The 16,626-nt window shown below is 58.1% G+C and overlaps 1 protein-coding gene across 1 annotated transcript in view; it reads right to left on the bottom strand.

The window, feature by feature from the left end:
- ITPR3 (inositol 1,4,5-trisphosphate receptor type 3) overlaps positions 1-9,111 on the bottom strand; it is a 43,419-nt gene extending 34,308 nt beyond the window's left edge. The window contains exons 1-2 of the mRNA XM_075054595.1: positions 8,682-9,111; positions 464-534 (exon numbers count right to left, since the gene is read on the bottom strand). Coding sequence (XP_074910696.1) covers positions 464-534; positions 8,682-8,770 — 160 coding nt within the window. The 5' untranslated portion in view covers positions 8,771-9,111. The remainder of the gene's footprint in view (positions 1-463; positions 535-8,681) is intronic.
- Between the last annotated feature and the right edge of the window lie 7,515 nt (positions 9,112-16,626).

Here is a 16,626-nt window from a genome sequence, read left to right as displayed (position 1 = left end):
GAAATAGTTTGCCTGTTGCAACTGCCCCTCTGTCTGTCCCCTCCTGTTCCTGGCTCCTGGTGGGTAGACACCCAGCTGCCAGCATCCCTAGGGATGCATTTTGGGAAGACCAGGCCCACCTTTGCAGACAACAGTTCCCAGCCACCCCTGCTGCTTAGGGCTGGACTAAGAGGTCCCAAGGAGAATCCCACCATGGAGGTGGTTCCAATAAATGCATAAATGCCCCCAGAGGCAAACAGAGGAGGGTAGGTGGTTTGGCCAAGCCACAGAAACAAGCCTATGGAGGCTGTCCAAGAATGCTCTGGGCTCCTCTGCAAAAGACAAGCAGCACCTCCCAGCCCCAGGCTAGCTGGGATAGCTGGGACCTCGGTCCCCATCCCTGGCATGGATGCTCAGGGCCAGCATCGTCCCCGAGGCTGCTCACGGCAGCGATGGAGCTGCCCCAGCCCGGTCCCAGTCTCACCTCGAAATTTCTTGGGCGGGTTGTCCAGGTCACCAGCGGCCGGCTCCACCACGCACCGATCATCCACCAGCCTGCAGGGGGACAAAAAGCAGGAACAGGGTGTCAACGAGATGACAGCAGGGCCCCAGCGAGCGGAGCGGCTTCGCCACAAACCACAGCACTGCACTACCGTCACCTGGCCCAAAGCAACATCAAAAGCTGCATCTCCTGTTTCCCACCCATTTGCACTCTATAAATATTTAGCATGACAACGCGCAGCTCCTGGAGCAAGCAGCCACTCTCGGGCACTTGCTCCGAACACGTCGCCCCTTGTTCGCCACCACCTGCCATTTCTTTCACCTGCGTTATCCATCCCAATCCCTCAGGGCAAACAGAGGCAGATACAAATCGGCAGCGAAGAAACACGATGCTTCACGTCAGCCACGCTCCCGGGCCCTTTGCTCGGTGACCCATGCGGGAGGCTCCGATGCCCGCGTCCCGCTGGAGCGAATCCTGCCTTGGCCAGCTCCCGGCTGAGCTGGATCCACACCCCGGCGCGGTGCACTGGCTGCAATGTTATTTCACTGCTAATCTGGCAAAAATGTGATGAGTTCAACTTTCATTCAATGGTTTTCCTTCTCCGGCTAGGAGCTCCCCCAAACCGGGACATGGAGGGTGTAAGTGCTACAGATGGAGGTGGCAGGGGCCCCCCAAAACCAGTTATTAATTATTATCTGATCAGAGGCCCTGGCTCTGCCCATCAGATGCAAAGGGCTGCGTGTCTCCTCCCTGCTCACCTCTTTGTTTTCCCAGCATTGAGCAAAATCCTGCAGGCTTGGCCTTTGGTGGCAAAGGCCGATTTCGGGATGGATGGGACGTTGCTTTTCAAAGTTACCAAGAACAGCAAAGCATAAACCGGCACGGGGCTCTGCTCGGTGCCCAAAGCACAGAGGGACAAGCATCGCCCGAGGGGCTTGCGGCACCGGGGCCACCCAGAGCTCGCCTGCACGGTCCCACGAGGCTTTCAAGGGAACTCGGTGCTCCAGCAAGACAGGCTGTACCCGCTCGCCCGCTTTCTCCCAGCCCCTGGGAAGCAATGCAGGGAGAGAAACTACGCTCCTGCCCCGGGTGAGGAAGTGAGAAGCGTGTCCCCACCTGCGAAGGCTGAATTCAGGCAGCCGGTGAGTGCGCGAGTGGATGCAGGAATCCCGGGAGGGAGCATCCATCACGGGGGCAGCTCTGTCCCTGGGACAGGAGGGAAGACGCAGCCCGGAGAAACGAGGTGTGCGCATGTGGCACGGCAGCAAAGGGCACGGCGGAGCCCGTGCTGCTTCCTCCGCTCCCCAAAGGACTCTCAAGCCCCCCAGCAAACCAAACAGCCAAAACGTTGCTGGAGATGAACACGCTGTACTGCAAAAGGGTTGGCAAAAAGAGAGAGATATCCCGTTCGCAGACCCAGCCCAGCCACTGCGGAGGAGGGGAAAATTCCTTTCAATAGCTCGGCAGAGAGGAATTTGGCCTCCACGTTGATGGATTGGGACCCAGGGGACCCCAGCGCTGCTGCGTCCTCGGCAGCAGAGGTGCAGGGTGCTCTGAACACCCAGCACTGCCACTGCTCCCACCGCCAGCACCCTGCTCTCTTTAAAGCTCCAGGGTTGGGGGAGATTAACCTTAGATTTCAAATAAAGAGAGAAAAGCAATTTCTCTAATGATTTTGGTGGCAATGTTAGCTTCAAAACAATTAGCAAAGACCCAGCAGATTGTAAAAAGAAAACTAAACCCCATGAGGTTTCAGTAAAGACATGGTGAGCTGTTCGCCAGACAGGGTTGCCTTGGCTTTGCACACACTCGTGGTCAGCAGCACAGGGGGTTTTGGGCTCCTGACCAGGGGCTGCCCAAACACAATGCCTTTTCCATGGGCCAGGACAGCAGGGAAGCAGTCAGGCACGTTCCCAAACTCCTGCGGGGCATGGAGCCTCCGGAGGGTAGGGAAAGAGGTAAAGAGAGGAAAAACCAGAGCAGAGCAGAGGCAGCTGCGGACAGGGACTGTACCACGTCCCAGGCCACAGGAGATATGCAAAGCCTCAGCCTAGCCCTGGTGCCACTTGTAGGTGGTTTTGGTTTCTATTACTATTACGTTGAGGGGGGACAGGGAGGAAAACACTTTTGATGCTCCTGGGAGTGAAGACCACCGAGGGCCGAGCCCCGACCAACCCACGGGTCAGGCTCACGGAGTAAAGCACTGACCCTCGGCACATGCCCAGCTCTCACCAGTGCCTACAAAAGCAGAGGGCCTAATTCACGTGTGCACTTTAAAAATTAAAAATCCTCCACCGTCATGGCTAGGGGGTCCCCGAGGAAACACCTGACCTGTGTGGCCCATTTTCAGTGACAAAGTAGACAGCACGGGAGCCTCCCACCCACACCAGCTCTGCCTGCAGCATTCGCCTGCCGCTTCCCCATGCCCCGCGTTACCGCTTCGCCAGGCAGGATTAGAGAGAGTGACCTGCTAGGCTGGAAGTCTTAATTAGTTAATGATCTCAAGGCCGCTTCAGCATCTTTAATCCTAGGATTACACGCTCTGCAGGAATGCAAAGTGTTATTTTTATTAAACTGATACTCTGGACTAACATTCTTCAGTTAAAAATTGCTGAAAATAAAAGGATTCTGACAGAGTGGACATGAGTCACCTGGGTGACTGCTGCGGCCAAGACACGCTTCCACTAATAACCGGCATTACCGCAGCGGGATGGGACAAAGCGGAGCTCCCTCTGCTATTAGAGCAGCAGGGACGCGCGGGCACTCGCTGCCGCGCCGAGCTGCGGGGAGGACGCCGGGCACGCGGAGCACGGCTTTCATTTCTCAGGTGTTAATGAGAAAACGGGCTGTTGGTGTCCGAGCACCTGGAGGAAGATCCTGAGTGAAGCAGCAGGCTGGAGGTACCAATGAAAACTTCATGCTTTGCCATTTCAAACTAACCCCAAGGAGCACGAGGGGCTGGATCCTGTGCATCGATGAGCCTGCTGCCCGCAGCCCAGCAAAGCACGGGCGAGCATCTGTTTAGCTTTAAGCCGTGCAAGTCATCGCCGTGGTTCCAGTGGGGCTTTCTGCATGCTTTAAAATATGGAGCACAAAGTGATTCCCTGGCCAGGGGCCAGCACGCTTGGCCTCGTGCGAGGCAGAGCCTTCGCTGGAGGTCAGGGGAAAAGCAACTCGTCCAGCGCTGCAATCCGCGGCGGTCGGACACCCTGAGCCTCCCTGGGGACAGTGGCCAGCTGGGGCTGACGTGGAGGCACGGCTCCTGCAACGCTGAACCTGGGCTGAGGAAGAGGAAGGAGTCTTCCCCGGCCACGGCACACCCGATGCCGAGGGGAGCTCCGGCACGCCGTGGTCCAGGGATGCACAGGGAAAGAATGCTCTGGGAGAAGGGGATCCCCAACCCAGGCAGGAGCACCCCATTACAAAGCCCACCAAGCCCTGGAGGTGAGGAAGAGGAGGAGGAGGACAGCTCACCGTTGGGCATGGGGCCAGGTCAGCCCCTCCAGCTTGGGGTGCAGGATGGGCACTGAGCCCATGGGGAGGAATAAAAATGAAGTGAGTGAATGCAGGGCAGCCACAAAAATGCAGCTTTTTTCCTGCTTTCCCGGTGCCGGGAGAAGGAAGCTGCTCTTGGCCTCGCATGCGTCTCCCCGCAGAGACGAGTTCGTCCTGACCCGGCAGAGCTGGAGTTACCCTTTAACCAGCTGTGTTTCCCTGAACTGCTCCACCCTGAAAATCCACCTGCAATCAAAATTACAGCTATCAAAGGTGTTATTTCACCTTAAAGAGCCAACTGCCATTCAGGCAGGTTTGCCACCGGCCCTTCCCCTCTGCAAACCCACAGTGCTGGTCCCCGAGACCCCGGTGGGTGCTGGCAGCCCCCCGGGATGGCAGTGATGGGGCAGCACATCCCCCTGGCAAGCACAGGCACCTGCACTGCATTTCTGCTCCTCTCTGGCTCCGGCCATTTAGTGCTGGCTTATCAGGGACACAGGATAAGATGGGGACACTCATGACAGCGGCGTCTCCCAGGGCTCACAGCATCACCCCATCCATCACGCTGGAGCAGGAACCAAATCAAGGTCTCTGAGCTCCTTTCCCTGCTTGGCCACTGGTTTGCTTTGCCTGGATGATCCCCACAGGGCACTCCACGTCAGCGGCTGTTCCCCCCATCCCAGACCCAGTCCCAAAAGTTCCCTCTCCCCGAGCACAGATCTCCCAGGAGTTACCAGCGATAGTCCCTAAGCAGCAAAGCAGCTGCACATACAAGCTCCCCGTGGTGGGGTGCCATGCCCAGGCAAAGCTGCTGCTCAGCACCAACCCCGCATCCCTGACCCAGGCGGCTGCTTTTGTCCCAAATTGTTTCAAGCTGCCATTTCCTCAGACACATTTAATTTGCAGCAGCGAAGCCACGGCGGTGAAGTTGGGCAGCCTCGCAGAGCCTTTCCCCAACTCCAAGCCGGGAGTAGCCTCGAATCGAGCCAAGAGGCAAGACCAAACCACCCTGCATCTCACAAAGTCCTCCCGGGCACCTTCCCATGTCCCCAAAACCGCTTCTGGCATCTCCAATTCACCCATCCCGTCCCCCCATCTCCCCCGAGGGACCGCGTTGCTCCCAGGGCGCTGAGCGGCACGGCCAAGGGATGCGACCCGCAGCGTGGCTGCCCTCACCCCAACTCCCCCGACACCTCGGGGTGCTGCTGCTTTACAGCGGCCAGCTCTCACCCTGCCTTCCCGCGGGACTTTGTAAGTAACCTTCTCCTTTTGGGCTGTCTTCAGCGTTTTAGCTAGTTTGGGTATTTTGGCTCAGTGTTCCCCCACCTAACCCAGCACTTGAGCACACAGGAGTACTCCCCACCCTTCAGCGGGATGTTTTTCCTCCTTAAAAGCAAACGCCCACTGCAGAGAGGGTGTGCAGGAGGAAGGGTTTGTGCCCGGGGGCCTTCGACAGTGGGATTCAAGGGGCTGGGAGCAGAGGAGGCTCAGCTGGGGGGCTGCAGGGCTCCCCCCACCTCCGCCACCAACCCCCTCCATCCTCGGCAAGTTTCCCGTATAAAAGGAGGAAAGCACTTCAAAAAATAAAGTAAAATAAATTAAAGTAAAATAAATTAAAGTAAAATAAAGTAAAATAAAATAAAATAAAGTAAAATAAATTAAAGTAAAATAAAATAAAATAAAGTAAAATAAAATAAAATAAAGTAAAATAAAATAAGTAAAATAAATTGAGACTTAGTGTTAATAAGGGACCTGATGCTGCTTCCTTGTTGCTTTTCAAGGCATCCCACTGACCGTGGGACACCTGTCTCGTGAGGGAAATCTGGTGCTGTACAAGTGACTGGTCCAGCCCCCAGGTACCCCCAGGTACCCGGGGGCTCAAAGGAAAGCTGCCACTTTCGTGGCAGAGCTGCTAAGAGCTTGGCAAACTCCTGCAAACGATGGCACCCAGTCCCTCTGAAGGACAAGACCCTTCCTGGCCCATTTCCCCGCAGACCAGGGCAGGGCTTCACGCTGGCACCGGAGCAGCAGGGCTCCCAGACCCGCTGCTTCTGGGCCAGACACCACCAGTGACGAAGCACTGGGGTTAATGGGTTTAAGGTGAAGCATGAGCTGCAGCAGATCCAAGCAGGAGGAAGCATCCCCAGCACACACCCTACTCCTTCCCCGTGCTCTCGTCAGACCCCTTTCCCCTTCCTCAGCCTCTCCGGGCATTTTGCAAACACGGCTACGGAGGAGCTTGGTGCAAGCGACTCCAAACTCCGCTCTGCCTCCCGCCAGCGGTGCGTCCCGAGCACAGATGGACAGAGGCCCGTGTTTCCAGCACCGCCTGTAAGCACCACCGGCTTGGTATTTAGCTGATATTCACACCCATATCAGCCAGGATACTCCGGGGAGCCCAGCAGCACTCCCGGGAAGAGCTCACTGCCCTGCCGGGACACTAGCACAGGGATGTCACAGCACCAGCACATTGGGGTACATCCCTTAATGTGACCAGCACCAGACACTCCGTATCATCCCGTATAAACAGAGGATCCCACTGCAGACCAACGATCCCACAGCCAAAACCAGTCCCTCTGCAAAGAACAATGGAGGGAGCGCTTCTGGCAGGGTGCTCAGCTGGGCACACAGCACCCGGCATGGGGCTGGCAGAGTTATTTGCCTTGCAAATGAGCTAAATAAGGTCCCAAGCCGTGGCAGGAGGGCTAGGGAGAAGCACTCTCAGTGAGTCACCCAGTCCCTTATCGCAGGAGTGATTTAAGGTGTGGTTGGGTCTTCCAGGTCATGGGGCACAAGGGAAAACAATTTCAGAGGGCGGGAAAAAAACCGGAGAAAGCAAAACCCCGGGAAAGTGGGGCTGCCCAGCAAAAGCTGTGCTGGGGCCTGGGAGAAGAGGCTCTCAAAGCAAGCCCTGCTTTTCAGTTCCTTGGAAGTAAGTCTAGAGAAGCACCCGACGAAAAGGGGGAGCTGGGGGCCAGAGATGCAAAGGGATCAGAGCTCCAAAGAGTCTAAACACCTCTTAATTCAGCTCCTGGTGAGCCATTGGGACGTGCTGCGTGGGCTAATAACCCGTGTTGGGTCCCAGCGGAGCCTCCTCCAGACCCGATTTCACAGACAGGCTGGAGTGGTGCTCAGCGCTGAGCTGCCAAGGCTGCAGCCCCTGCCTTGGGATGGTTCTGGCACTGGGAGAGCAGGCCAGCTACAAGGAGACCTCTCCAAAAAGGACCATGGGGATGTCCTCTCACCCATCCAGGGAGGGCTGGGCACAGCCAGCCTGCATCCTGCACGTGCGGGACCTTCTGCCCAACACCGTATAGTTGCACGCACAGGGATTTTGTGCCCTGGTCTGCACCCAGTTGCACCCAGCAGCCCATTTCTGGGCAGCATCCCGCTGCCACTTGGGAGGAAGGCTTCGGTGGGCATTAACCCAGAGGCTGCGTGTGCCCAGCGCTGGGTGCACGAACACGTGTAGGCGAAGGTATGTACATCTCCGGTTATACATAGGCATGTGGGAGCAAGTGCATTCATCACAGATTATAGAGCCGGGCAGTTCCTGCCCCAGGAATCCCATCCAAGTCAGCATTCCTGGCTGAGCTCAGCCTCTCCTACACGCAGCATGGGGCAGGCGCGCTGGCACAGACCCACGTCCACCCGCCTGGGGCTGTGGGTGAGGTTTGGGTCCCTGCTTCGGGGTAAGGAAAAAAACCTACCCATGCCCAGGGGCATCCAGCAGCCCTGCTAGAGCCCTCACCACCACGGGGACACAGCATCTCCGTGCTGCCCGACAAACACTCCCAGCGGGAGCAAGCAGCCAGTGGATGGAGAAGGGCATCACTGAAGGTCTTGGTCTGGCTTTGCCCTGATGCTGCTTTCGCACCAGCGTTGGCTGGCACGGAAACAGGAGGGACAAGGGATGGGTCCCCGAGCTCTCCGCTCATCTCCCCAAGTCAGGCTGTGCGATCCCCTCACCCATGCTGACATGCCCAGGAGGCTGCAAGGAGCTGGCTCAGCCAGGACTTGGCAGTGCCCTGGTCCCTCCAGTCCTGAGCAGCACTTGGTGGCCATGGGCACCCATGTGTTGGTGACCCTGCAGCGATTCCTGCTGACCACCAGGTGTGGGGGACCCTGACTGGGGACAAGAGCCATTGCTGCCTGTCCCAGGGGACGGCAGCTTCCAGCCACACTGGACAGGGCTGGAAGCATTTAATCACGCCGTGCCCCAGGAAGGATCCCGGCCGCCCAAACCATCCCACGCAGCCACACGCACAACCCTTTCCTAATGCCACCAACCCCTTATGCTGCTTAAGCCCATTTCGTCTCCCCCAGCCTCTTGAGGGTTGGACTTGATGATCTTAAAGGTCTTTCCCAACCTAAATGATTCTATGATGCTATGAGGGGGAAAAACAGTTTCTGGCCACGGCTGCTGGAGAGGGTGGGCTTCAGGGTGGGCTTCAGGGTCCCTCCAGGGCCACCTCCCGCCCCTGGCAGTGACCGGACCCGGAGGAGAGCCTGGAGGGACACATCCTGCCCTCCCCAGCACCTGCACCCATCCTTGCAGCAGCACCCAGAGCTTTCCGGCCCCTTTTCCCACCGGGCTGAGGCTCAGCACCACCTTCCCATCCTGTCCCATCCCATCCCACCGTGGTGGCCGGCTGTCCCCAGGACCGGGTTGGCTGGCGGGCAGACACGGGAACATCTCACTCACCCCAAAGTGCTGATGAAGCCGTTGACGGAGCCCTCGGCGTACAGGGAGACGATGTCCCCGATGTGCAGGAAACTTGACATCTCATTCATGGTTGCCTTCGAACCGGTGCGGCGTCGCTTCTCCTCGAAGTCCCCTTCCCCTCCCCAAAATCCAGCATGGGGCGAGGGCAACCCTGCTCCGGGGGGGTGGGGGGGGGGTTATCCCAACCCGGCTTTCCCTGGCTCCCTACGAGCAGCAAACGTGGAGCGGGACGGCAGCGAGAGCCCCACGCACAACTTTTACATGTGCTGGGCAGGAAGGGAGCCAGGGGAGCCGGGCGGCCGCGGGGAGGAGGAGGAGGAGGAGGAAGAGGAGGAATGGGGAGGGGGATGAAGCTCAGTTAGAGGTTTGCAGGAGATCTGTCCGGCTGTCCGTGTCTCCGTCTCTGCCCAGCTTTCTACCTGCAGCCAATGGAGGGCGAGCAGGAAGTCTTGCTCGAAAAAGCATGCAAATATTTTTTGGCCTGGGAGGAGAACCGGAGCCGCCCCGAGGGGGGGGGGGGAATGCCCAAAAAGAGGCCCCACCCTCCTCTACCCGCCTCCCGCCTCGGGGGGGGGGGGCACCGCACTGTCCCCGGGCTCCACGGGTGGGATCTCGCCCCCCCCCCCCCCCGGGGTGCTCGGTCCCTGCGCCCCAGGACGGACCCCCCCGTCCCAAACCGGCCCCGTCGGGGTCTTTACAACTCGCTTCGCTCGGCCGGGGCTCCACCGCTTGGGAAAAGGCATCCCGGGGCTTTCTCGGGAGCGATGGGGGTCGCGGGGTGTTTGTGTCGTGTGTGTGTGTCCCCCCCCACGCCCACACAGCAGGGTGGGCACAGCGAGCCAAAGGCGAGCACGGCCCCACTCGGGATCCATCACTGAAAGCGAGGAGCCGTGTAGTTGGGATGTACCTGCTCCCCGCCCCCTGCACCCTCCCACCCGTGGCAGAGGGAAACTGAGGCTCCCAGCTCCTCCACCCAGCCCCTGTCCCACGCAGCCCCCTCCTCCTGCCACCCCAGGACCTGCTCTCACCCTTCGCTCCATCCTCCTCCTCGCATTGCGGCAGGTTCCCCATCCCCATCCCCGCTCCTGCACCCCAAGAGCTGCCCTTGGGCCAGCGCTTCCCCCAGCGCGGGCCAGACACGGAGATCCTGCACCGCCCGGAGCAGGGAAAGCCCCAGGTGAGGACAAGGCGGCTCTCACTGGATTTTTTTCCACCCCAGGCGAGCACTCGAGGCTTCCTGAAGCCCAGCTGGCTCTTGCCAGCTTGCCGCTCCCAAACCGGTGCAGCCGATACCCGCTTCGCCATCCTCTCGCCACATCTGCACAAACCTTCCCCCTGTTCAACGCAGGAGCTTTCCCCCGGGACCCCTAAGCCAGGGTGACGCTCCAGCCGCTGTCCCCAGCCCTGTCTGACCTGACAGTGCCACAGGGTTCACCCAGCACCCAACCCACCCATCACCACCAGGAGCTGTGAGCAAGGGGTCCCCCCCATCCCTCCAAAGCCCACCCGGTCCCTGCAGCCCATAAGAAACCCTTCTACAGTCAACCCAATGCTGTAGGGCCGGGCGAGCAGCTCCGGGCTCCCAATATAACACTGGTGGAAAAGGACCACATCCTCAGAGCATCTTCTGGACAGCACAAGTGTCCTAGTTCCTCACTTTAATTAAAACTTGCCTGCTGTAAAAACAATATTGGAAGGGGGGGGGGGGGGGGGGGAAAGCATGATGCTTTTCTCATTTATTTCCCTCCTGTCCTCTTTTCTCACAAACAAACACAGGGGTTTCAGGAATATAAACCTTGCCCTAAATAGTGATTTTTTTTTTTTCCACTAGGAAACGGACAGGTCCCCTGGCAGAACAAAGGGAAAAAAATTAGTGCAATTCCTCCGGGGCAGATGCGAATTCAGGTCCATCAGGATTAGCTGCGTTTTCAGCACAGGACAAATTTAGAAGCCTTTATCTCAGAGCAACAGAGGGGGAAAAGAGAAGATCATAAGAAAAAAAAACTTGCTGCTGTTAAAAGCAAATGAAGGTTTCACAACAGGAGCTCAAACCAAGCCCCCAAGGAATCAAAGACCAAAATTCATGCACAGATCAGCCCCTTTGATCAAAGGCACAAGCGGCATCTCACCCAAGGGGCACCATGGCATGCCCATGCCAGTGCCCACACAGGTCCCACCAGCCTCACTGGGCACAGCTGGGCCGGACACCACCTCTCCCAGCCTGGCCCAAACCGGGCTCCCCATGCACCCGTCCTCCCTCAACCCCAGGGATGGCTTGTGTTTGCAGAGCGCTGAGCAATAAAAATCATCTGGAAGTGCAAAAAACCCTATTGCACTAAACAAAAATCATCTGGAAGTGCAAAAAACCCTGTTGCACTAAACAAACGGGCATCTGGCCTGGTTTCTCCTACCCAGGAGAATGTGGAACAGCAAGACAAAGCCTCTTGAAGTCTCCTTCCCACCCCATGACAGAAGGCAGCCCCCTCCCCACACCAGGGTGGTGGACACCGCATCCAGCCCGTACTCAGGGCTGAATGTCCCAGCTCAGCTCAGTCAAGGACAGGGAACACAAAATATTTCAGGGGTGCACCCCTGCCTATGCTGCACCCAGGGGATGGTGATGCTACGTCTCCAAATTGTCACTGGAAGGAGCTGGGATGGATGAAACCCTCCCCATCCTCCAGCCCTGGGAGGGCAACAAGCAGGTCCAGCTCCCTGGTCAAGCAGCTGGGTCACGACAGCTCTGTCCCTGTGGTGGGCACAAATAGGGACCCCCAGCAATTGCCACCCAAGTTTTGCCAACACACAGGTAGCAGCACGGACAGGTGGCTTCTAGGAGAAAAAAAAAAAATGCATTTCTCCTGTGGCTCAGTCGTTCTCAGCTGCCCTCAATGCAGCTACGACCACTGTGAGCCACCACGCTGCCCACCCTGCATGTCCCCACTCCGCACAGGGTCTCTGGGCTGCTCCCAACCTGCAGGGACATTTTGTGCATGGGCTCAGACCCAAAAATACCATGGGGAGCTGCAAAGAGTCTGCAGCCCTCAGGTGAGTGAGCAACCCTGGCCATGGGGATGCTCATGGGCACATGCAGCAGGGCGGCCACCTCGCTGTGCCAGCGCTCGCTCCCCCAGGCCCCGGGAAGATAGAGGAGTTAAAAATAAGTGTTTCCTTCCTTACCCCCTACTTTAAGCCACGTGATAAATAAAAACTGGGAGTTTCTGCCTCCCGGAGAGGAAGCGGCTGTGGAGAGACAGCCGGTGAGTCAGTCCAGCAGCAGTCATCCCCATCCCTAAGTCACAGCCTCCATCTCTGGCAGGGTCAGAGCCACATTCCTTTCACATGCTGAAATTGCTCCTTTGCAGGCAACTGCTCAAACTGCGGGGCCACCTCCCTCCCCCAGGCCCCTCAGCCCTGTCCACAGGATGCTCCTTTGGCTAAAGCTCCCCTCTACCTGCGTGCCCTTCCCACTACGGCCCTCAGCAGCAAGCAGTCCTCGGCGTGGGATGGTGTTGGCTTCCCAACCATGCCACAACCGTCTGACAGGTCAGCTGGGATTGTAGCCCCCCAGGGCTGGACAGGACCCAAACTGGAGTTTAAGTTTGTCCGGATGCCTTGGGAGCAAATATATTGTTGATGGAGAGGATGGCAAGCAGGGATGCTGACTGGGGAAGCAGATGGGTTAGTGGTACCCAAGCAGCATCACAGTGCCCTGCCAGGTCCCTATCTGGCTTTTGCATGGGTCTCCTCCGGCATCCCAAATCAAGGCTGGGAACTCAAGGGTGAGGCCACTTGGAAGAAGAAAGCACAAAACCAAACTGTAGCTTCCTTTGTTCGAGGAGGCGGAAGGGAGACACTCGGTCCCTTGTGCATGAGCAGAGTGGGGAGCAGGAAGGCTTTGCTGACAGATGCACATAAGAGGGGGATTCTTAGGCCAGGCAGCGAGTTTGCCCCCTCGTCTTGCTGGCTCCGGGTGCACCCTGACCCTGCTGCTGCCTACGGATGCAACACAAAGGCTGCCCGGGCTCTGTATGGTGCCTTTCACGCTGCTGCTCCATCCTCCCACCCCAGTCACCCCACAGAGAACAGAAGAGTTGGGCCAGGACCGACTCCAGGCTACAGCTGTCAAAAAAACCCAGCGTTGTTTCAAACTTGTTTCTCCTTCTAGGTGAGGATTTCGGAGCCCAGAGTAACTACCACTGAAAAAAAAATTGCTCCTTTGGTGCAGAAGATGCTATGTGCATCTTAGACCCCAAATCTGCTTTGCTTGAGCTGCAAACCCAAACCCTAAACCTTCCCTCCAGCAGCCATTTGAAAGGCGACCCAAGGTCTGCTGGGGCAGGGCTGAAACCCCCTTGGGTGACTTCATTAACCAGCAGAGACGAGGGCCAGTTCCCTCCTGCCTGTCCCATCTGTGCCTCCGCTCGCGCCTGGCCGTCTCCAACTGTGGCTGTGCGAACGGTCTCACGGGAGCAGCCACGCTCCCCCAAAATAGCTCTCAGACTGGATGACTTTGGCCCACATCCTCAAAGGTATTGAGGCTCCGGGTTACCTCGGAGAACCTGAGCCTCCGTCCCGCAGGGGTGGCAGGAGATGGCCTGGGAAGGAGAAGACGCCGGTGCACACGCGGTCCTGCTCAGACTGACCTCCACTGTGCACAGGAGGATGCCCACATGCTGGTGTCACCCTGGCAAGACAGAGAGGCGGATGCTGTAGAAAAATAGGGCAAAATAGAGCAATTCCCGCAGTCCCACACTTGGTCCTTGCCCACCCTCCTGTCCACATGTCCAATCCGTGGGTGGCTGCATCCCACCCTGAGGATGGGCAGGGCGAGCAGCGGGAGCTGAGAAGAGGGGAAGGACCCCCCGCTCCCACCCACCCTCCCTCCCCGAGAAGGGTTAAGCGACGCTCGCATCGAAGACACTTTGTACTTGGATTTAAAAATACAGCCAATGCCCCGGTGGCTCAGCTCCGTGCAAGTTGCAGGTATATTTCCACACTTGAGCCAATAACCTTCCCCGAGGGAAATTTAGGTTTTTTATGATTAAAAGGGGAAAAAATAATAGTGGGGAATTAAATATAGTACAGAACAAGAGAACAATTAGCAGTTGCTGTTAGCGACACCGGGCCAAGTTTGGGACAAATGCTGTGGTTGTCTGGAGAACAGCGGGGCTGGGGACAGCCACCGATGTGGCCGGGTGACACGGGAATCGGCCGGGGGTTTGGGGCAGGGAGGGACTCTCGGTCCTTGGCAAGTGGCCCTTGGGAGCCCAGACCCAGCACGACCCAGACCCACACGAGCAGCCTGCCGGGACTGGCCACACCTCATGGGCATGATTTTTTTCTACGTTCACTTTATGAAAAGCAAATGGAAGTGTTTGTACAGGCTTGTAGCTTCCCTAATAAGCAAACACTGGTTAATTGTGGGGTGGAGCAGGAGCTGGGGCTGCCAGCCGTACCCTCGCCGTGGGCCAGGATGGCAGCCGGCAGCAGGGACAGAACGGGTGAGGGAAGAGCCCCATTCCCCATTTCTCATCCCTTCTGGTGCATTGCCCAAGAGATTTTGCATTGCACAACCCTCCCTGGCTCAGCTAGCCGTCCGCTGCCCCACACCTTGCTCATCGCCTGTGTGCGGCTACCATGCAAACTTCTCCACAGTTGCACAACTATTTTGCTCCAAATCAGCTGATTTATTGCCCACTACAGTCATGCCCATGTGAGACCATCACTAACAGCTTTGCTGGCTCATCTCTGAGGGCACACACTCATTTACATCCTGGGCAAAGCCTCCTGTTATTTCCCCAAGCCCTCCCCGCTCCTGCGCATCAGGGCAGGGACCCAGACTAGACTTCCTCGCACGGTCCCTATCGAGGGGAAGATTTCCAAGAGCAGCCAGCAGCTCCAGAGTGACCCCGAGCACTGCTGGAATCAGATCACACCAGCGTGTCTCAGCCCCTGAAGAAATCCAGAGGGATCCACTGCAAACCACGCTCCAGCACAGAGGAGCCAGCGGCACAGCCTCTTCTTTCAATAGCTCTTTTGGAGATGGATTACCACGTCAGGCAGCATTTCCTCTGCCTCCAAGTGGACCACGCAGGCCCTCTTGCCTGGCTTGCGGTCAACATGCAGCGATGAATGAACAACACATCTTATCGGAGAGCGGACGGAAAATGCTCTCCAGCTACAGCCCGGGACGGGCACGGTGCCCACCTCCACGCGCTGCTGGGACACAGGACGGGCTCCAGCTCCATCCCGCTGCCTCCAAGCTGGGGACGGGGACGCTCTGTCGAATTGGCTTTTGACAGGGTGCACTACTGCACCCAGTCCAGCTCCTCTTGGGATGGGTCGGGTCTGAAGGGCGCAGGGACCTGTGGGAATGTCACGGAGAGAAGGGACAGAGCGCAGAGGAGCTGGCTTCCCACTACAGACCTGTCCTGCCCCGGCCTCCATTTCTCCCTGCAAAGTTTCATATAAAATGGCTGATCTGAGGTTCTTCCCTCCTCCCCAGCTTTTTGAGACAAGTTAGTGCCAATCAGCCTAATTACAGTCTTCGCTGAGATAACCACATGCTTTCCTGCTGAATGACAGGCTGGGTTACCATGTGGCTCAGGGCCAGGACCAGCTGCCTCCCTGTCTGGCCCAGGCCACCGTCTCCGTCACACCGGTCATGTCCCCAAGGGATGGGGGGGGACAAGCAGGCTCTGCTCCCCTCCAGCAAGGGCGTGCTGAGAAAGGAGCACGCAGGCAGCCCTGCCTGCAGGAGCCCGACCGCCGCAGCCCGCGCTTGCAGTCGGTTTTATGGGTTCCCTTAATGTGACAATGAAAGGAAACACGCTGCGAGTGCGGCCAGGCTGCTGCACGGGTGTTATGCCTCGGAGATCAAAGGAGATGCTCGGGGCGTGCTGGGTGATGCTGCGGTGCAGGCAGCTGTGCGTCCCATGGCAAGGGAGATCCCACGCCATGCTGTACCCCCAACCCAGCACTGCGAGTGAAGAGTGGTGCCCCGGGCACCCGGCACAGCCTGCTGTCACCTCAAATTGGGGACCGGCTGCAGCGCAGGGCGCCGGGAGAGTTTCTGGGCGTGCAGCATGGCAAGGGCTGGCTCTGCAAGTGGGGTCTTGCCGTGCTGCTGGCGGGGTCCCTGCTGGGGTCACAGCATCCCCATCACGGGGGGACACAGGTGCTCGATACAGCGAGGTCCCACGCAGGGCTCAGTACCGTTCAGCGTGGGGATCCCAGCCATTGGCACCGTGCGGGGAGGCGAGCGCAGGGAGCGGGGGGGTCAGCTCTTGCCCCGACCAGGGGGGCTGCATATGGGCAGAGCTAAACCCAGCTCAGGGCAGCAGAAAACCCGCAGCAGGAGCACAGGGCAGGACCGGCTGCCAGGGCTGGGCATAGAGGGACACCCCCACAAGTTACCAGCCCAGGCTACAAAACACATTTTTGCTTTCACCCCAGGCAAGCTCCCTGCTCCCTCTCTCCCTTCGCTCTCAGACAAGCCCAGCACAGGGGGAGCAGCTTTCCAGGCTGACATCCCTCTTGCACGGGCCCCAATACAGCAAATCCCAAATGCACCAGCTGCCTACCAAAGACCCGCCAGCATAAGTACTCACAGCGCAGGACCTGCCGTGGTCAGGCACCACAGACTCCATCGGTCCCCAGAGCTGCATCAGCCCAAGCTTCCAGAAGGAAATTCCCCCCCCACCCCAGCTGCTTCCTCTTTAAAGGCTCCCCACCCACCACTGCAATTAAAGGGCTGGGGTGGGCTCACCTCCCCGCACACACTTGGGTGTTGCTGGACCAAAGAATCAGGTTCTCGGCTTTTTCCCACTTGAGATTTGCTCAGCAAAGAGAGAAAGGAAAGATGGGGTGTACGGTAACAGTGCCTCATCGGACACGTTTCCACCCTCATGGTGATGGATGT

Source organism: Buteo buteo, chromosome 23, assembly GCF_964188355.1.
Source record: "Buteo buteo chromosome 23, bButBut1.hap1.1, whole genome shotgun sequence".
NCBI classification, from domain to species: Eukaryota; Metazoa; Chordata; class Aves; order Accipitriformes; family Accipitridae; genus Buteo; species Buteo buteo.
The sequence above is the reverse complement of the archived record's forward strand: the minus strand, read 5'-3'. Positions and strand labels throughout refer to the sequence as shown.